At 45.1% G+C, this 21,209-nt stretch overlaps 1 protein-coding gene across 3 annotated transcripts in view; it reads left to right on the top strand.

Moving 5' to 3' along the window:
* Lta4h (leukotriene A4 hydrolase) overlaps positions 1-21,209 on the top strand; it is a 35,959-nt gene that overhangs the window by 5,776 nt on the left and 8,974 nt on the right. For all 3 annotated transcript variants that reach the window (XM_028880238.2, XM_028880237.2, XM_028880236.2), the window contains exons 2-14: positions 580-710; positions 2,490-2,610; positions 6,644-6,712; positions 8,448-8,552; positions 9,379-9,431; positions 12,437-12,509; positions 12,730-12,870; positions 14,494-14,517; positions 15,440-15,510; positions 15,967-16,078; positions 16,623-16,767; positions 18,614-18,717; positions 19,136-19,206. In XM_028880238.2, coding sequence (XP_028736071.1) covers positions 580-710; positions 2,490-2,610; positions 6,644-6,712; positions 8,448-8,552; positions 9,379-9,431; positions 12,437-12,509; positions 12,730-12,870; positions 14,494-14,517; positions 15,440-15,510; positions 15,967-16,078; positions 16,623-16,767; positions 18,614-18,717; positions 19,136-19,206 — 1,220 coding nt within the window. The remainder of the gene's footprint in view (positions 1-579; positions 711-2,489; positions 2,611-6,643; positions 6,713-8,447; positions 8,553-9,378; positions 9,432-12,436; positions 12,510-12,729; positions 12,871-14,493; positions 14,518-15,439; positions 15,511-15,966; positions 16,079-16,622; positions 16,768-18,613; positions 18,718-19,135; positions 19,207-21,209) is intronic.

Raw genomic sequence — 21,209 nt, 5'->3', positions numbered from 1 at the left:
CTAAAACTGTAACGTTTTCAGGTTGCTTAGAGTGTTGAGAAATACGGGTCCTTCAGTTCTCTTGACTCTGCTTTAGTTTTGTTTCTCTTGCCGTGATAAAAACACCTTGACAAAGCAGCTGTAAAGGAAAGGGGGGTTACCTGGCTTACAATGTGAGGTCAGAGTCCGTCATCACGGGGAGTGAAGGCAGGGATTTGAAGCCGCGGTTACATCCACCGCCAAGGGCAGAGAGGATGAAGGCATGCATGCATGCTTGTGCTCAGCCCCCTCTACATTGTCCAGTTCTGGACCCACACCCAGGCAAATGGTGCCACCCACCGTGGGTGACTCCACCACAGTTCACACAGCCAAGACAGTCCCCCCACAGGCCGCACTCACCTAGACAGTCCCCCATGGAGATTCTCTTCCTAGGCAATTCGAGGTTGTGTTAAGCTGACAAAACTATAGGCCTTTTATTCTTAGTTCCACTCTGCACTTTACGCTCTGTAAGTAGCTAGTTTTACATTCACTGTAGTAAACCTATGTCTAATATTTGTTCCTTCGGATGCATAAAACTGTTTTCTTCTTATCTGATTTTAGACTTTGGATACAAAAGACCTCACAATAGAAAAAGTGGTGATCAATGGCCAAGAAGTCAAGTACACTCTTGGAGAAAGACAGGGTTACAAAGGGTCACCGATGGAGATCTCTCTGCCCATCGCTCTGAGCAAGTATGACCACCCTCCGCTTTTTATGACTGAATAATGGCAAAGTATGCTTTAAAATAATTCAGACATCTTTCTGTGTTCTTAATGTTTGTTTATATGTAGTGATTGGCAGTCACTTCTTTAATCCGTTCACATTGGTGTGGACAGTGAAAAATGGTATGTTCACTGGGCAGTGGTGGCACACACCTTTGATCCCAGCACTCGGGAGGCAGAGGCAGGTGGATCTCTGTGAGTTCGAGGCCAGCCTGGTCTACAGAGTGAGATCCAGGACAGACACCAAAGCTACACAGAGAAACCCTGTCTCGAAACAACAACAACCAAAAAACAAACAAACAAACAAACAAAAACCAAAAAACAAAAAGAAAAATGATATGTTCTTAAAACACTGGTGACTAGGACCCTGGGTAACGACTTCCGTAGCTGCCCAGCATCTCACCGGTGTGTGGGGTGGTGGGGAGCACGCCGTTCCAGGATGACCCGGGGAGTATGTGAAGCCACACGGTCTTTGCCTGTATCCCAGAGGGCAGCTACTGGTACTGATGGAGTGATAGTCCTGTGGCCAAGTGACTGACTCTGACCCACTCTTAGGGTCAGTGATTACACAGTGTCTTTCATTCTTTTTTTTTTGTTTTTGTTTTTGTTTTTCAAGACAGGGTTTCTCTGTGTAGCTTTGCACCTTTCCTGGATCTCGCTCTGTAGCCCAGGTTGGCCTGAAACTCACAGAGATCCTCCTGCCTCTGCCTCCCAATGCTGGGATTAAAGGCGTGCGCCTCCACCGTCCGGCCCGGCGTGTCTTTAATTCTTTAAGCCTAGGAGTGGCCCTTCTAGATGAGGGAGGGGACTGGAAGAGAAATGAAGTTACTCATTTAAGAAAACAGTAGCCAGACTCATTAGGCAGGGAGTGTACCCCACCCCTTGACACTCGGGGCAGGGAGAAAGTGGGAACCATTAGCCTGAAGCAAGGATGATCCACTCCCACCTTCCAGGATCTCTATGCCTCCTCCTCCCCTTCAAGAAAGAGAAGGAAGGGGCTGCAGAGATGGCTCAGTGGTTAAGAGCTCTGACTGTTCTTCCAGAGGACCCTGGTTCAATTCCCGGCACCCACACGGCAGCTCACAACTGTCTGTAACGCCAGTTCCTGAGACCCAGCACCCATGGCAAAACACCAATGTATGTGAATATTTTAAAAAAAAGAGAGAGAGAGAAGGAAGCCACAAGCCTAGCTTGGGAGACAACCTCATTAACCCCATTCTACAGGGGAAGAAGCTGTGGTGTGTTGAGATGGAGTCATTGCCCCGGTGTCAGGATTTCGGTCCAGGTTGGGCTGCCAGTCTCCAGAGCTCTTGCTCATCCCTGTTATCAGTGCTTCTGGATTCGACAGCTACATGTTTCTTTCTTTCTCCCCACTTCACCCCCAGACAGGGTTTCTCTGTGTAGCTTTGCGCCTTTCCTGGAACTCACTTGGTAGCCCAGGCTGGCCTCGAACTCACAGAGATCCACCTGGCTCTGCCTCCCGAGTGCTGGGACTGTGGGCCACTTGGCTGACATTAGTTCCCGTCATGTGTTCATGAGTGCCACAGAGTGAGAAGGAACTCCGGGCTGACACTCGGGTGGCCAAGTCAGCCAGATTTACATAAGCGGCGCGGTCTCTCGAACTCACTCTCCATCAGTGAGACCGACCGCAGGATAGTTGCTCATGCTGTTGTTCCCTGTGTGTATTCTGAAGTCAACTTCTGTGAAGTGTACTCACACTGGATTAATATCTGTCTCTGTTTCATGCAGAAATCAAGAGGTGGTTATAGAAATTTCCTATGAGACCTCTCCCAAATCCTCTGCGCTTCAGTGGCTCACTCCCGAGCAGACGTCTGGGAAGCAGCACCCATACCTCTTCAGTCAGTGCCAGGTAAAAAGAGCGACCCAGGACTGACGGAAGAAGGTTCCCGGCACATGCAGGGCTTGTACAGCACACTGCTTTTGTTCCATAGTATATAAGACAACGTATACTCTCGTTTGTAAGTTGCTATTAATTACAGTTTTTGAAGTCGGATTTCTTGGATTTGGAAACAGCTTACCTAAATTGAAGTATTTAAGGATTATTTATACTTACTTCCCAAGCACCTAGAATACACCCTGCCCTTGAGTAGGGATGTAATGAATGAATGGCCCTAAAACGCTAGAAAAATTTAATCAGCAAAAGTCATGTGTGGTGGTTGCAGAAATGGTACCAGTGAGAAAGAGGACCCTGAAAGATTGAATTCCTAGTTGTAAAATATATTAAGTATACTTTTAGAATGACATGATTTCAAATACTTCTTCCCATTTTAAAGCTAGAGTTAAAATACTGTACAATTAGAGCTACTTTATTACAAGGATAAATAGAAAACTTTTCTGAAGAAAAAGTCCTAATTCTGTTAATAATCAAATCACTTATGATTAAAGAAAGTCCCTCATGACGGGCGGTGGTGGCGCACGCCTTTAACCCCAGCACTCGGGAGGCAGAGGCAAGCGGATCTCTTGAGTTTGAGGCCACCCTGGTCTACAGAGCAAGTTCCAGGACAGCCAGGGCTGTTATGTAGAGAAACCCTGTCTCAGAAAACAAACAACAAAAGCCCCTCATTAAACATTTACTGTATTTCCAGGCATCACGTCAGATACTTCGCATTGTTTAATTTTAATACCCCTGTGTGGTAGCTATCATGTTGAGCTCAGGTTCAATTTAAAATGTATAAAGCACCAAAGTGTGATTTAAACATATTTACTTTGTGTGACACTCCTTGAGATATCTTTTTAATGTAAGAAAATCATCTGGAAAAGGGCTGGGGTGGTGCATGCTCCTGTCCCCATCTCTTGAGTAGAGACAGGAGGTTCGGAAGTTCGAGGCTGCCCTTGGTTACAAAGCTGATCAGAGGCCAGCTTGGGGTACATGAGACCCTGTCTCAAAAAACAGACAAACGTGCATGTGCACACACACGGAAGATGACTTAATAAGATAAAATGTTTTAGGCAAGAATATACAAATTGTGTACCCCGTATCACTTCCTAATTGCTGATTTTCAGTCAGTGTTTCTCATAGAATGTCCATAAGGTAAAGTTAACAAGAAATGTAATGCGGGTAGATCCCGAGAATGTAAATTTTTGAAGTATTTTGTTCCAGGCTTTTCCTGGCAGCGTTTTAAAGTACGGGAAGCGGATCCCAGGTAGATTAAGAATTTGTTGCGGTTGACTGGCCGTGGGCAGATGTGGCTTGATTGATGCTTCCAGCTGTTGCCCCGGCTCTCTCTTTACCCAAGTTTGATTTACCCGGTGGCACGCATGTAAAAAAACGCTGTAGTGTTGCCAGGCCACCTGGCCGCAGCCTGGGGAGATGCTCGAGCAGTGTGTTCTGGGAAGCTGCTTCAGGAGAGAGACCCAGTTAGTTCGTCTGGTTGGACTTTATCCCACTGTTCTATATTTTTAAAGATTTTTTTTTTTAAAGATTTATTTATTTATTATGTATACAGAAGAGGGCACCATATCTCATTACAGATGGTTGTAAGCCACCATGTGGTTGCTGGGAATTGAACTCGGGATCTCTGGAAGAGCAGTCAGTGCTCTTAACCTCTGAGCCGTCTCTCCAGCCCTAAAGATTTGTTTTTATTTGATGTGGATGGGTGTTTTGCCTGCATGTGTGCCTGTGTACCACATGTGTGCAGTGCCCATGGAGGCCGGGAGAGAGTGTTTGATCTTCTGGAACTGTAGTTATAGACAGTTGTTAGTTGGCATGTAGCTGCTGACATCTGAGCCTGCGTCCTCGGCAGGAGTGACAGGTGCTTCTTAATGCATCTCTCAGTCCCTCCAGGTTGGGTTTGTTTTTTGGAGACAGGGTTTCTCAGTATAGTTTTGGTGCCCGTCCTGGATCTCGCTCTGTAGCCCAGGCTGGCCTTGAACTCATAGAGATTCTCCTGCTTCTGCCTCCTGAGTGCTGGGATTAAAGGTGTGCACTACCGCCTGGCAAGATTGGGTTTTTAAGGAATCCTGTAGATGTGAAGTGAAAGACTTGAAGTCTGTTTGCCCTTGTTGTGGTGATGTGTTCAGTGTGTGTGTGTGTGTGTGTGTGTGTATGTGTGTGTGTGTGTGCACGTGTGTGCGTGTGTGTGCGTGTGCATGTCGGGGTTGTTACATACATGTGTTTAGTGTGTGTGTGTACATGTAGGGGGTGTTGTATGCATGTGGATGGTGTGTGTGTGTACATGTGGGGTTATTGCATACATGTGTATGGTGTGTGTGTGTGTTTACATGTAGAGGTATTGTATACATATGTAGGTATTGTATACATGTGTATGGTATGTGTATGTACATGCATGTGTATGGTATGTGTATGTACATATTAGGGGTTCTGTGTATGTGTACATGTGGGGGTGTTATATACATGTATATGGTGTGTGTGTGTGTACACGGGGGTGTTGTGTACATGTGTATGATGTGGGGGTGGGGGGATGCTGTACCCATGTGTACGGGAACCAGAGGTTATCATCAGGTGTCTTCAGTCTCTCACTATCCTTTTTTGATACATTGTGTCTCGTTGAACCCAGAACTCACCAACTAGACTGACAAGCCAGTGAGGTCCAGTGATCCTCCTGCCTCCACCTCCCCAGCAGAGGGTTACAGGATTGTGCAGCAGGATGGGCTTTACAAAAACAAAACAAGAACCAGAAAAGACAGACAGACAGACAGACATTGGTGCTGGGGATCCAGATCCAGGTCCTCAGGCTTCCCAGCCCTGAGATCTGATTATTTTAAACCCACGGATCTAGTTTTGCTTCTTGCTACTCTAAAAGATCTCATGAGATACAAAAACTGTATTAATCTTTAGAAAGATTTTGCGAGACCAATGCTGTGATCTTAGTTGTTTCTGTAGAGTTGATCTGTTGCTGTGGGCCGCAGGAATATCATAAGAACTCAGCTGGTTATGGCAAAGGGAATTCCTCCAGAGGAAGCCAAATCCCAAGGAGTTTTTGGTGTTACTTGGCTTGTTATATATCAGCTGTCTTCTGTTATGAAAATCATGTGTGCCTTCATAGATTTCCCAATTGACTTTTCCCTAAGAAGGGCTAACAGTGTGGACTGATCACTCTCTGGACATACACATTCCAAGTATTTGGAGAACAGCCTCAGGAAAGGCTTTCTCTGGAATCAGATTATCTCCCTTGGCCACTTTCAAGGACTACAGGAAACACCACTCAGGTGGGCGCCCAACTTCTGAGGACTAACAATGATAACAGCCCACATGCAAGTCTCCTGACTTACAGTAAATTCCACAAGGAGACAACGCCTAGGAGAGGTGGACATTAAGTAATAGCTTTACACAATTTAGCTCGGACCCTCTATACCGGGACTTCCAGGGCAGAGAGAGAAGAGAAAAGAGAATGAAAGAACTAGATGGGTAGGAACTTGAGAGGAACAAATTGAGATGGAGAAGAACTAGATTGAAGGGCTAAAAGAGAGTACTAGAGGAACGAGATGGAAGATGAGGAAGAGCCAGATGGGGAAGAACAAGATGAGGAAGAGCCAGATGAGAGAGAAGGAGACAGGAGAGGAGCTGATAGGGGAAAGAACTAGATAGATGAGAACCTAGAAGGGACAGAACTAGATGAAGGAATTAAGATAGAACCTAAAGGGGACAGTAGATAAATATAGAGAGAAATCAGGCAAGAAAGGAGCTAGACATGAGAACAGAACTGAAGCTGTATATAAAGGATGTTATGCCAGAGGAATTAAAACAAGTGGATGATAGAGCTCGGTGTGCTGAGATTCTATTTCCTGAAAATAGTCCTCGCCGTTAGTAGTTCTCTCCCCTGAGCCCCTGGGATGTATAATATTGAGGCTGGTCCCTCTAATATTGTACAAGACCCTGTGAGAAGAGGGAGCAGCTGTCCTTTTTCTCTCCCTCCCCCCAGGCCATCCACTGCAGAGCCGTCCTCCCATGCCAAGACACTCCTTCCGTGAAGCTGACCTACACCGCGGAGGTAAGCGTCACAACCGGTAACTGAACTAACTAAAGGTGGTGTGGATGACAAACGGAGCCGATCCGAGCTTCAGAGATAGGAATAGTGTTGATATTTACTTCATATTAGTGTTCCTTAATTGTTTTCTTAATATTTAGTGTTAATAGTTACTTAATAGGATCCTACTGGGTCTGTGGACATCATTTTGAATCTCTAATAGAAAGGTACTTTTAAACATTGTAAGTGTGAAAAAGGGAAATCGTGTTATCCTCATGTTAAAAAAGAAATTAAAATTCTGGATCTGAAGTAAGAATTGAAGACAATTTTTCCTAAGAATGCCTTCTGCAGCCCTGATGCCCAGGTGTAGATACCCCAGGCAGCATCTCCCGATCTGTCTCTGTGTGTGTCCTCCTCTGTCACTGGTCCTGCTAATCCTTTGGGGGGTTGGATTATAGTTCATGAACACCGTTCCAGAGGCTGGGCCTCCTTAGACCAAGCAAATAAAATGAAGACCAGTGTTCACTCATGGGAGATGCCCATTCCCCAGTTTCTCCAGGACCGAACACACTTTTCTAGTGCTATAGAATATTATGCTTGGAGGCATGGGACCTCCAGGTTCTGGAATCTTCTCTACCACCGAACTGTGTGACCTTGAGCAAGTCCGAATGACGGTCATGAACTGCCTGTCAGTGTCTCAATGCCACTGTTGGCCCACGAATGTGTCATGACCTAGACGGCAGAGGAGGTGAAACTGACCCCTGCTGATCGACTCCGTCTTCGACATAGTACGGAGCCTGATCTGTGCAAGGACAGGCAACTCACACTTGTGCTAGGGTGTGTATTTGCTAGACCACTAACACTCGGGGTGTTCAGGATTCCAAGGCTAAGGGACACACATCAGTGACCCTCCGTTTTGTGATTTCCAGAGAAAATGCTTTCATGGTTGTAGCTGGAAGTTTTCCTGTGTCCCACTTGGTCCTCAGCCGCTCAGACCCAAGTAAACACACAGAGGCTTATATTAATTATAACTGCTCGGCCATTAGCTCAGGCTAACTACTGACTACACTTAAACTCAGCCCATTTCTGTTCATCTATATGTCTCCATGTTTTCTGTGGCTTTATCTGTGTGCCATTACATGCTGTTCCCTAGATAGTGGTCTGGCGTCTCCTGATTCAGCCTTCCTCTTCCCAGAATTCTCCTTGTCTGCTTATCCTGCCTATACTTCCTGCCTGACTACTGGCCAATCAGTATTTTATTAAACCAGTGTACAAAAGCATTATCCCACACAGCACATGGTTTTCAGCCAAAGTTGTAGTTACCTCCCCTCAGAAAATACTGTTTGTGTCTCCAAGTTCTAAATGTAAGATGGCCAAAGCCACATCTCTGCCCTGCCACGAGTATATCGTCTTTTGAGTTTATTGGGGGCATGGAAGGGAACAGTTGTTGGTGGCAATCTTTATTCACGGTGCTGCTGGTCAGTCTCAACCTGTGACATTTTGCCCATATTTGGTGGGGAAACTGAGGCTCGGGAAGGTTACCCACCCAAGTCCCTGCAGTTAGTAGCTAGCAAACTGATGTTCTAATATAGTTTCTCCACAACCCTGCCCTTACTATTCCTGGTAAATGGAAAGACTCATCACATTTCATTGCTAAGATGTGTTCCCACGTTGCTGATCCCATTTACAAAACTAGGTGGCGAGAAAATCATCTCACATGTTTAGTTTAGAAGTGATTTTTCTCCCCCCTTCGGACTAGGTGTCTGTCCCAAAAGAATTGGTGGCTCTCATGAGTGCAATCCGCGATGGAGAAGCGCCTGACCCAGAAGACCCCAGCAGGAAGATCTACAGATTCAACCAGAGGGTAAGATCAGATGATCAGATACCAACGGTCTACCTCGGTTGGTAGTGAACTTCAAGGGACCGGCACCTGTCCTGGGAATCTGGAAACAGGGTAGACTTTCAAAAGCAGCCCTCTGCCCTCTTGATGAACTTACAGAGAAGTTGCTCACTAGGTATGGCTGGGAGTGTCTGACTGCACTTCCTGGATCCAGTCCCAGTAGGCTTCCTGTTCTTACTCTTAGTCTTCCTCCTCACCTCCGTGTGCGCTGTGACTGGTAGGAGCATCTGTACGTGAGGCGTTACCAGAGAAGAACAGTGTTGCCGCCCTGTAGGTTAAAGTTCTGACTCCGCTGGGAATGAACCTAGCTTGCATCTCTGACCTTGAGCGGACAGAAGGGACTTCACAGTGGATGGTGTTGCTTCCTTTCAGGACCTGTGTTATCACAGCTTTGGCATCTCCTTATTGCTGGTTTAAAACATAAAGGAATTAAGGCGGGAAACGTTTTAAAAGTTGGAGGGAAAAAAATCCGAAAATATAAGGGAGAAGTGCCTGTGTACTTAGCGGTTACTTTTGGAGAAATGCCTAATGTCCCGTTTAAACTTGTGCAGTCCTGGTTTTTTGCATGTCATTGGCCTTCCCTTTTGTAGAATGAAAGGGAAACGGATGTTTTGACGTGTTTTTGTATCATACATTTGAACTATCTGCCCCTTAAAAGTAGATCTGTTTGAGAAGGGACCACAGGACAGTGCTTCATAGTAACACTTGGAGATTTAAAGGGGAATTGCATCATTTTAAATCTGAACTGTCAGGTCTCCTCACTGATGCAGCTTGTGTTTGTCTCCTCTAGGTTCCCATACCATGCTATCTGATTGCGTTAGTCGTCGGAGCTTTAGAAAGCAGGTGAGCTTTTGCGCAAATTCTGCGGTTTATGAAAAGATCAAACCATAGACAAGTTGACCTCCCAGGCAGGGTTGATGGGTAGATTGTGTATTGCCCAAGATGTCGGGCTGACAGCTTTAGAGAAGTTCAAATAGAATTATAAATTGTAGACAAGTTATTTTGATGACAGAGTCTTAACTGTTACACCTTCAATTTTCCAAATGTAAAATAAGCACACTCTTGCCTTTAGACTGAGACAGGAATCAGATGTGAGCTCGAACAACGCATGTCTCATGTTCTTCATTTCCTTATCCTGGAAATTGTAATCTGCCTCTCCAGCTCCCTAGGTAGCTGCGGGGAATGAGGAAGATCTATAAAGCCGTTGGAATCCTAGAAATAGTACAGAGATAGGGTATTTTTGATTAAAGTTTTATCAATAGCCAACGTGCTCTTTTGTTTGTTTGGTTGTTTTGTTTTGTCGAGAGTTTCAATCTCTAGCTCTGGCAGGCCTGGAACCCGCTATGTAGGCCAGGCTGGCTTTGAACTCACAGAGATCCACCTGCCTCTGCATTCCAAGTGCTGGGATTAAAGGCGTGCGCCACCACACCCAGTTTATTTCAAAATTTTATCTGTGTGTGTATATGTATATGTGGCAGGTCCGTGTGTGTGTGTGTGTGTGTGTGTGTGTGTGTGTGTGTGTGTGTGTGTTTTCATGTGCACACTTGTGCATGTGTGTGGAGATCAGTGGATGACTTCAGTTGTCATACTCAGACGGTGTCCACCTCCTTGAGTCTACTTATTGGCCTGAAGCTCTACGGTTAGGCTGAACTAGCTGGCGAGCAAGCGTCACGTGATCCTCTGCCTCCACCTCTCCAGTGGTGGGGTTACAAACGCACAATACCATACTCCGTGTTTTTACATGGGTTCTAGGATTCAGGTCCTTGTACTTGCTAGGCAAAGCGCTTTCCTGCCTGAGCTCTCCTCCCGACTCTGTTCTTACTTCTAGACAACTGAAAATTGGAATGTTTATAATAACCATCGTCTTTTAGTTGCTAAGAGTGTGGACTTGATAGAGAAGTCAGGCAACCCAGAGCCGGGTTGGATAGCTCGTCTTTGGATTGCTCACTGCCTCTGAGTTTCATTTCCTTCTTCTGGAAAAGGGAAGGAATACACTTCAAAGGATGGAAAGCTCCAGGCCTGTAGGAAGCGCTCAATAAACGATAGTATGATTGTTACAGCAGCTATCGATGAACGCCCATTCCAGTGCATGTATCTCGTTGACTCCTCAGCTCGAGTACCTATGACTGTTGTTCTCATTTTACCAAGAGAAACTGATACTCAGAGTTTTTAGGAACTTGCTCGGTCATACAGTTAGACCTGTCCAAGCCAGGGCCTATGTCTTGTTCCTTTTAAGACCATTTAAGACCTTTTAAGACCAAGCGCTGTGTTGTCTGTAAGCTGTGGTTGCATGAAGCCATTGAGCGTTTGAAACACAACTCATCCAAACTGCCATGCTCTATAGATAAAAATACAGTCTGCATTTCAGAAAACTATATGGAAATGTAAAATGTTCCTTTAATAATTTGTATACTGTGTTTAAATAATACTTTGGATCTACTGGGTCAAATAAATATTATTGAAATTAATTTAGTTTTGCTTTGTAAACAAAATATGGCTATGAAAAGATTCCAGGTTTCATCATAATGTGTGTGTTTTTGTGACCCTTGCTAAGTTTTTGTTGGGTCGCACTCACAGCTTGGTCTACAGACCACAGCCTGGTAGTTCACAGAAATGCAAATCTGGGTGAAGGCTCTTGGAGGCAAACCTTGAAGTGTTGAGGTCAATCGCTGGAGTAAGGTGGACAGAGAAATCCAGCCCTACAGAGTTGTCCTCTGATCTCCACATGTGCGTTGTGACGTGTGTGTGTGTGTGTGTGTGTGTGTGTGTGTGTGTGTGTGTGTGTCTGTGTGTCTGTGTCTGTGTGTGTCTGTGTGTATGATGTGTTTGTGTGCACACACATAATATATAATAATATAATTTTAAAAGTAAAAAAAAAAATGCAAGTGTTTGGGCCTTCTCTCAAGCTTCTAAACCAAAATTTATATTTTAATGAATTCTCCAGATACTCCTCAATCTGCACAGTAAATGTCTGGAGAATAAGTTTAGAAGGAATGTTCTAGAGACTGTTGTCAACTGTGGTAGAGTACCATGGCAAAATCTTCTTTGGGGACTTGGTGTAACCACATTTTAAGCTGAAGTGATGATGCATAGTTATAATGTGTGATTTCTTTTTGTTTTTATAATGATGGTGAAAAATCACACGGATGTTAGTCTTAGCCATTTTTAAGTGGGGTTCAGTAGTGTGAAATATAGCTACCTTGTTGCGAAACAGATCTGCTGAGCGTCATCTTGCAGAACTGAAACCCTGTCCCCCACGTAAGCATCCCCGTCCTGCAACTGTCCTGTTTCCATGCCTGCGGTGTGACTGCTAGTTACTTCATATAAATAGAACGCAGCGGGTGCCTTTTGCCGGCCAGTTTATTTGTTTTGAATGATGTCCGTGAGGGTCATCTCTGTTACTTGCTTTACCTGCTGATGTCTTAACATGGTGTCCAGCATAACCAAGTGTGTAATCTCTCCCTCTTCTAGGACTGTTGTTGTTGTTGTTGTTGTTATTGTTGTTCAATCTCTGACTGGGCTTCCGCATTCTGGGATTGAGAGAGTAAACCCATATCCCCAGAGGTCTTAGCACGGAGCCCGGAAGCTAACCTCCATGTCATGCCCCGGTTTTCCTTGAACCTGGACTGGGCCTCACGGGGAGTTAACAGATAAAGCTATTGCTGTATGTTTAACAATGGGTTTGTTATCTCAGGGTGCTCGGCCTTATCGTTCTTAGTGAGCACATGGTCAGTCTGGTCTTATTTCGTAAGGGTTTGTTATTACAAGATATCTAGGCCCTTCCTAGAACCAGGTGAGTAATTGACTTGACTTTTTTTTTTTTTTGACGACGCTTTTCCATTTTGCAGGCAAATTGGTCCAAGAACTCTGGTGTGGTCTGAGAAGGAGCAGGTGGAAAAATCTGCTTATGAATTTTCTGAGGTTGGTCGTCCAGAACCTTCCCAATAATTGTGATAGACAGGAGATTTAAGGTTTGAGTGCTAGGTTAAGCACAGGCCCTATGCGTCTGCGGTTGCTGCTTTCTGTGTATCATTCCAGTAAAGATTCCTAGCTTGCAAACTTCACAGAAAGCTATTTGCAAAATTTCAGGGAATTGCTGTTGTGACCATTAAGAGGAGATACGTATGCATTCATTTTTCAGACTGAATCTATGCTTCAGATCGCAGAAGATCTGGGAGGTCCCTATGTGTGGGGGCAGTACGATCTCTTGGTCCTGCCCCCGTCCTTCCCTTACGGCGGCATGGAGAACCCTTGTCTCACATTCGTGACTCCTACTCTACTGGTAAGAAGTATATCTTCATCCGAAATGGAGATCTCAAATATAAACCTTGGTGAGGGGGTGGATAACGTACTTGCTGTACAATTTGAGGACTTGAGTTTGACCTCCCGGAAGCCATGTGAAAAGGCTGAATGTGGTTGTACACACTTGTAATCCTGGACTAGGGAGGTAGGGACAGGCAGATCCTTGAGGTTCAGTGGCCAGTCACCCTAGCCTTCTTGATGAATTCTGGGCCAGTGAGAGGCACTATCTCAAAATCCAAGGTAGGTAGTGCTTAAGTAATGGCAGCCAAGGTTGTCCTCTGGCTTATACATGCTCACATATGAAACACACACACACGCACACACACACACACACACACACTCACCACACACACACACTCATACACACACACACACAGATGGGAAGAACCTTAGACTCCTAGTAATATTTTCTCATCTATTTCTCTTGTTCATATAACCCTGTTTCTAATTTTATGACTGGTTGTGGTTATCGAAATTTCACTTTTCAAAGGAGAGTGACGTGGCCGTTGGGGAAAGGGAATATTATATTTAGGCTATTTTGAAACATCAAGGGAACAGTGCCATGCGACAGCAATCCTTTGATGAATTATGTTTCTAGACAAAGGAGCCACATCATTTATACCTCGCAGTCAGGTACTAGTCAAGCAAAAACTCATTGCCCAGCATGTAGGAGAAGATCAGCCTACCACATATGACTGTTTTATAGACCTGTAAGCTACTTTGACTCCTACTGCGAATCAAGCAAGGACTTAATTAGCAACTAAATAAGTAGATTGGGATACACCATGGAACACGTTGGGCCGTATAAATTTTCCTTACTGTGTTGTGAGTTATAAGACAGGAGGGACTAGGGGGTTGTTCAGTGCTTATAGTCCTTGTGAGGACCAGAGCTCAGACTTGCAGAAACCCACATCAGTACTGCTTGCCTGTCGTTCCAGCCTCAGAAGGCAGAGTTGAGATCCCCTGAGCAAACTGCCTAGCAAGCCTCTCCATAACAGAGTTCTGGGTTTGTTTGATTGAGAGACCCTGACTCACTTTAAGAAGAAACAGTGGAAGAGCCTTGGGCCTGCACAGACGTGTGCATGTGTACACATGCATCCATAGACATGTACACACACACTAGAAAAAAAGACAGGGAAAGTGATTAGGTATACAAGATGGACGTGGGAAGCATATTCTGGAATTAGAGAGAAGCCTATTAGCCCTACCTGTATTGAAAAGTTTTTTGTGGTTAGGGAAAGAAAAATGCTACTTTTGCTTTATCTATTTTTTGGATTTTTTTTTGGTGGGGGGTATTTGTTTTGTTTTAGAGACAGGATTTCTCTGTGTAGTCCTGGCTGTCCTGGAACTCACTCTGTAGCCCAGGCTGGCTCCAAAGTCACAGAGATCCGCCTGCCTCTGTCTCCCGAGTGCTGGGATTAAAGGTGTGCGCCACCACGCACGGTACTTCTGCTTTCTCAGTCCCTGTCTCTGGAACCCATTAAGTACCACAGTAAACATACAGTGGCCATCAGGCCAGTGTCTGAGAAGCTGGTGGCATTCAGCTGCAGTCTGTTGTCTGATGATGGAAATACTAAGATTTTTTTTTCTTTCTTTCTTATAGGCAGGTGACAAGTCACTCTCCAATGTAAGTGAAAACTTCTTGTTACAATCTTAACCCTCCAGAAGGTTTTAGAATACAAACTGTATCACTAAGAAGCTATTACTGTAAAATAAAACTGGGGTGTAGATGTAACCAACCGTCTTATTAAATAAGAAACACAGAACCAATGTAAAAGAGAAAGCCAGGAGGTCAGAGCTCAGAGCTAAAATCTCACCCTTCCTCCTGTGGTGCTCCTAGCTCTCCGAAAGAGACCTACTTCCTGTGTGTATGTCTTTAAATAGTTTTTTTGTTCTGCCTTCTCATTGGTTGTAAACCCAAACACATGACTGCCTCATCACTGCCTGTAAGTACAGCCCCCCAGGTCTTAAAGGCGTATGTCTCCAATGCTGGCTGTATCCCTGAACACACAGAGATCTACCTAGCTCTTCTACCAAATGCTGGGATTAAAGGCGTGCGCTATCACCGCCACGCTCTTTCTATGGCTCTAATAGCTCTGACCCCCGGGCAACTTTATTTATTAACATACAATTAAAATCATATTTCAGTACAAATAGAATATCACCATACTGGGGTGGTCCTCTTCTTTAGTAATTAGGTTTAATAGATTAAAGGAAAGTGTGGCCAGATATGAATGATACATGATCATAAAAACAAATATTGTTATTTCCTGTGTATGAAATACTTTAATTGACTTACGTGTTTATTTGATTTAATATTTTCTAGGTTTTTTTTTTTTCTTGGTGGTAGTTGTTTTTAATCCTTTGAAGTATTCTATATGGTGTTGGTCTTTGATTAAATTCCATTTTTCTCCTGAAATGAGTTATTCCCTGAATATGTTTTTAAAAACATGAAGTCATGTGAATTTCAAAGCATATATTTAAATAAGGACTGGTTTTCAGGCAAGATGATGGATCTGACCACTCATCACTTAATGCTGTCCCCTCAGGTTATTGCCCACGAAATATCTCACAGCTGGACAGGAAACCTAGTAACTAACAAGACTTGGGATCACTTTTGGTATGATTTCTTTTCCTTTTTTTTTTTTTTTTTTGTATTGGTTGCTATGGTTCATTTCCCCCCCCCCCCCCCCACTGTTTCCTGTGTACATCTTGTTTCTTTTCCTTACGGTCACCCTGATACACAGCGTTTTCAAAGATTCTGCAACACCTGTCACGGTGGTAGATCCAGTCTAGGTGTACAGTTCATTCTTGCTCCTTACTTTCTGACGTTGCCTCATTTTAACACGTGAACTTGTTAAAAACAAAATTACCGCTTAATGTTCTGTGCTGCCGGCTGCTTGGCTGGGCTTGTTACTATCTCTGGTGGCTGCTCAGGCTCCTCCACGAAGCAGGGGCTGAGATGTGTGGGCCATGATGCATGTTCTCCTCCCTAAGAAGAGCAAATGGAAAACACCTGCTCGATTAAAATGCTGTCCTCTCTCTGGGACAGTGCCCATTTTTCGTTCCTTTTCAGGTTAAACGAAGGACATACTGTCTACTTGGAGCGCCACATTTGTGGACGATTGTTTGGGGAGAAGTTCAGACATTTCCATGCTTTGGGAGGATGGGGAGAGTTACAGAATACGGTGAGTGGGACGGGCTGTTAGAAGCGTTCACCTAACGTTGACTAGTCCACACAGACTGGGTTTATAAAGTGTCCTTGTTAGCAACAAGGAAGCCATAGTACAGGTGTGCAAAAGGAAGCAGCTACCCTATGATAAGTCTGTTGACACATGCCATTCATGTCTTGGTCCAGACTGGGAGCTGAGGAACACATCATAGGTTCTTTGCTGTTAACGTAGCTGATTATTTCGTTGAAATTTATGTGGGCTACTTGTGAATTTTTAAATGCTGTCTCCCAAATCTAAACTTGTAGCTCAAGCTTTGAATCTCTCTAGTTATCGCATCAAAGTAAAACCTGTTATTAGCGAGAAATAGCGGAGACACATCTTGCCCTCCTTATAGTTAGATTCCACGAGTGATAGCAACGTTCTGTGTTTCCAGTCGCTAAGTGGAAGCTCTTAGAAGCCTGTTAACGGCCCTGAGTGAAGCAGGACTTCCTTGCCAGCTTGCTGGCACAGTTGCGTCCCTCTTCCTGTGAGAACACTCGTTTTATTTATTGGGTTGCAGATAAAAACCTTTGGGGAGTCCCATCCCTTCACCAAGCTCGTGGTTGATCTGAAGGATGTGGACCCCGACGTAGCCTACTCTTCCATTCCCTATGAGAAGGGCTTCGCCTTGCTCTTCTACCTTGAGCAGCTTCTTGGTGGACCAGGTAAGTAGTTGGCAGTGTCTGACCGGTGTGCTTTGGTTTGGTTTGGTTTCGTGTTTTTTCTTGTGGAGGGTGATGTGAAGACTAGAGATGAATTGTAAACGGTGTCTCTTCATTTTGTACCTCCAGTTCATTCTGCTGGAGACCTCTGTATTGCTTTCTGTTACTACCTATATCCATAAAACTCCACATAACCCCTTATTCTGTATAATGTGGCTTGACTTTTTTTATTTTTAATCCCATTATACTTGAAGAGTTAGGGTAATAGCGTCTACCCATTGACAAACTTCTATAATCCAGAAGCTCATGAATGATAAATGAGAACTGTCGCGCCCCTCCCTAGCCCCGGAGTCACCCCGTTAGCAGATTGATGTGTGGCTCCAGATCTTACTCTGGGTATAGATGAACAGTCAATCACACACACATAAAGATTTTAATAACACAGTCAGGGATCCTGTAGTCATCCTTCCTGTGCTGTGCATTCACTTCTTGCCGCTGCAGTTACTGGCGTTCTTTGGAATTATTTTTTCAAGATTTCATGGATGTGAACTCAGCTACAGTAAGCTTTGTCTTGACTGTAGATCTTAAGAACTCAGCCTATGATTTCCCCCTCCCTGTTAACTCAAGACTGCCCTTTTCGCTCGTGGCTCCACTATAGAGTATCTGAATCGCCAACGCCGTTCATCTCTGTGGCCTCCAGTAAACAGAACAAGCATTCCTTGAACTCAAGTGTGTGATGCCTCAGCAGGGCTCCTGAGAAACCCGGGTGGCTTAGAGTGTTTGGAGAGGGGTACCATCCATGTGACTTTCATCACAGTGTATTGTAATGATTCTGCTTCCTGACTAGGGATTGTTCTTGACTTCTTCCCATGCCACATGGATGAATTCAGTGTGACCGTAGGTCTGTCCGCATGGAAAACAGTAGTGCAGTAGGGTTTGGTACTGTGTGCAGTTTTAGCCATCTGCTGGAGTCTTGGAACGTAAGCCCCTCAGGCAAGAGTTGGACTGTATCTGTCTTTTTTGTTTGTTTGTTTGTTTGTTTTTCTAGATAGGGTGAAACAGTCCTGGCTGTCCTGGAACTCACTCTGTAGCCCAGGCTGGCCTCGAACTCACAGAGATCCGCCTGCCTCTGTCTCCCAAGTGCTGGGATTAAAGGTGTGCGCCACCACCGCCCCGCCCTGTATCTGTCTTTTTAATTCTTAAAGCTCAGCGCACATGATTCCATCTCATACTTTTGTTTGTTTTTTGAGACAGGGTTTCTCTGTGTAGTTTTGGTGCCTGTCCTGGATCTCACTCTGTAGACCAGGCTGGCCTCGAACTCACTAAGATCCGCCTGCCTCTGCCTTCAGAGTGCTGGGATTAAAGGCGCACCCCACCACCGCCCGGCTCCATCTCCTATTTTGAATGCTATCATGAGACTGTCTTACATAGCTGTGATGACTTTACGCGACCTCGTACTGATGGCCTGAGAGGGGTCCCCTCTGTTGATTGACTTGGAAGGCACCTCCCCTTCCATGCTGCCTGTCGGCTCTTACTCTCCTCCTTTCTCATCATATGAGGGTTATTTTTAGAACGTGGGTTATTCTTGCACTGTGTCTTCATTACTTTATCCCAGCCTGGGAAGAGTTTCCCTTCTCCCCTGCATTGACTCCCATAGACTTCAAGGCCCAGCTTGAGACCTACCTCCTTTCTTGGACATCCTTTCACAGTCGAAGCTCTCCATGGCCCTCTTGAGGGATCTCTGTCGTTCTGTGGTTACTAGAACAGTGCCAACCACAAGAAAGAGCAGGGATTGCCTTTCTGTGTATGGATTTTTTTTAATTTTTTTCTTTCCCTCTTTTCCTCCTAGAGGTGTTTCTAGGATTCTTAAAGGCTTATGTTGAGAAATTCTCCTACAAGAGTGTGACCACGGACGACTGGAAGGGCTTCCTGTACTCCCACTTTAAAGACAAGGTTGGTTTTAAATTCTCTTATTTTTAATGCCCAGTGTATCTCTATAAACTATTTGCTAGGCCACTTGAATTACTTACTCATACTATTGGTTCCAAATTTGCCGTGGACTTGGTTGATCTGTTTTAATTCTCATTCAGAACACTAGTAATGACTCTAAGTTTATGTTGATGAGCTAGATTTGACTCCACAGATGTCAGAATGTCACATTGTATTCCAGACGTAGACACGATGATGATGATCTGTTGCTTGGTATTAATTTTAAGAAGTAATGAGATTGAGAAGTTACCGTGAGTGATGTGGCGAAGTAGAGTTAATTGTATGTCTGATTCCTTACAGCTTAGTTTGCAGTTGCTCATTTATTTGTTTTGACCAGAGGAAAAGTCATCCTGTCAGAACTGGGTGTTCTTCCTCTTCACAGGTGGATCTTCTCAATCAAGTTGACTGGAATGCCTGGCTCTATTCTCCTGGCCTGCCTCCGGTCAAACCAAAGTAAGCACTCGCCTGCTAACACGTTGCCTTCGTTCTCCTAATCCAAGGGCATCCAACCTTTGGTTATTGCCGCACGGCATACTCGTCTACAGATGTCTTAGGCTGCAGGCATAACCATCTTGGGGCCCGTGGCCTGAGGGCTGCAGGCTGGACACACTTTCCGAGTACCTGGAAGGACCATATGCTTTTCTTAAACTGTTACCAGTCAGCAAAAAGAACAAGGGGCTTAGGTTTCTAGACCTGAAGCCAAAAGCCATATCCGTAGTCTACAAACAGATCTGTTGAACAGATTGGGAGTGGTACTGGGTGCCAAGTTTCCACATGAGGGTGGTGAGGGACGTCGGAAAGAGCAAGCTGTTTTCTTAAAGTGTCTGTGAAAGTTAGGTATGATGGCTGCCTTTGACCCCAGCCCCAGGAGGAGGAGGAGGCAGGAGGATTATGAGCCCAGGGCCAGTTGGGGTTGTATAGCAAGTCCTGTTCTAAAACACACACACACACACACACACACACACACACACACACACACACACACACACGTTTTCAGTAAGGAAAATGGCAAGTATTATATTCTTATGTTATTACAAGTTATCTTCCCTATTTCCAGAAGTGGGAACTTAGAGTACTAGGCTAACCTAAGTGCTTTGTCCAAAATTGCGTGACTCATAGAAGCATTGAAACCCTGGAGTCTTGCCTCCCCTGTCTTTTACTAAACACCTCCCTGGCGTCAGGGAGCTGCACCCTAGACTTCAGGAGTTATGTGAGGATTTTTCAGTTCTTGGTTGCCCTTCCTTTGAATCATGGAGAGTCCTACCAGCTACTCTCCCAGTAAACAACCCAGTTTAACTGAGGTACGGGGCTGAGCATCAGAAGTTAGGTAGAAAACAGATGTCATGGTCATGTGTGTTTGAAAAGCCTCTCGAGAGTTGAGGTTGAGAAGGAAGTGGTTAGGCGAGTACTAAGAGTGTGGTCAGAAGAGATGGGCTGACTCCGCATCCTCCGATTCGGACGTCAGCGCTCCTGACAGCTGCGTGTGTTTAAATGTCCCTCAGACCATCCGTTCCTCTCCACTTCCCCTACTCCACTCACATTCACTGACACGTCAGCTCTCCCTCCTGGAAGACAGCTGTGCTCTCTAAAGCTGTGTATCTGATGTTTTCTGGCCTCGTTCTGTACCCGCGTGCACAGAGAGCTGGAGTACACATTTAAAAACTTAAGTGTGACATTTACAAACCTAAGCAGAGGCAGGCAGATCTCTGTGCGTTGGAGGCTAGCTTGGTCTACGTGATGAGTCCCAGGACATCCAAGGCTGCACAACAGAGACCCTTTCGTAATAAACAACGGCGAACCCCTGCAACGTGCCCATCCGTTCTCTTGTTAGCTATCTTCTCTGGTGCTCTTCTGTCCTTGGGCTGAGGCCAGATCCTTTCGTTCACAGGGGCTCCATGGCTCCCAACATTCCACACTCTCTGCTTCGGTCAGGCTGCTAGTCTAGGGTCTCTCAGACTCGCCACACTCCTTCAAGCTTCGTACCCAGACACTCACACTTCCCTCTATGTAGATAATTCCAGCTTCCGCTTAGGAAGCACTTCCTCATGGAGGTGTCTCTTGACCTTGGCGCAGGTCAGATCTTGCGTTTGAGAGTGTCTTGGTGCTATGTGCAAAGTCACACAGCTTTGTGTTTGTGTGACTAAACATTGTTCCTTTGGCTGCACCGTACACGCCGTGAGAGCAAGGCTCAAGGCTGGTTTGCACATAACTTTCCCCGGGGCGTTGTCTTGCGTAGGAATTACTTCCTCTTCCTGAGCTAATCCTTAACTTTTCATGCAGCCAACCATACCAAGAAGGAAGTTTCAGAACACTAAGAAAGACACCAACCAAACCTGTCCCGCTGTCTTGGTGTTGAAGAAATCGATCCTGGGGGCTGGAGAGATAGCTTAGAGGTTAAGAGCACTGGCTGCTCTTCCAGAGGTCCTGAGTTCAATTCTCAGCAACCACATGGTGGC

The sequence above is a fragment of the Peromyscus leucopus genome, chromosome 18, assembly GCF_004664715.2.
Source record: "Peromyscus leucopus breed LL Stock chromosome 18, UCI_PerLeu_2.1, whole genome shotgun sequence".
Classification (NCBI taxonomy): Eukaryota; Metazoa; Chordata; class Mammalia; order Rodentia; family Cricetidae; genus Peromyscus; species Peromyscus leucopus.
Note: the sequence above shows the minus strand (reverse complement) of the source record. Positions and strands in the feature narration are given on the sequence as shown.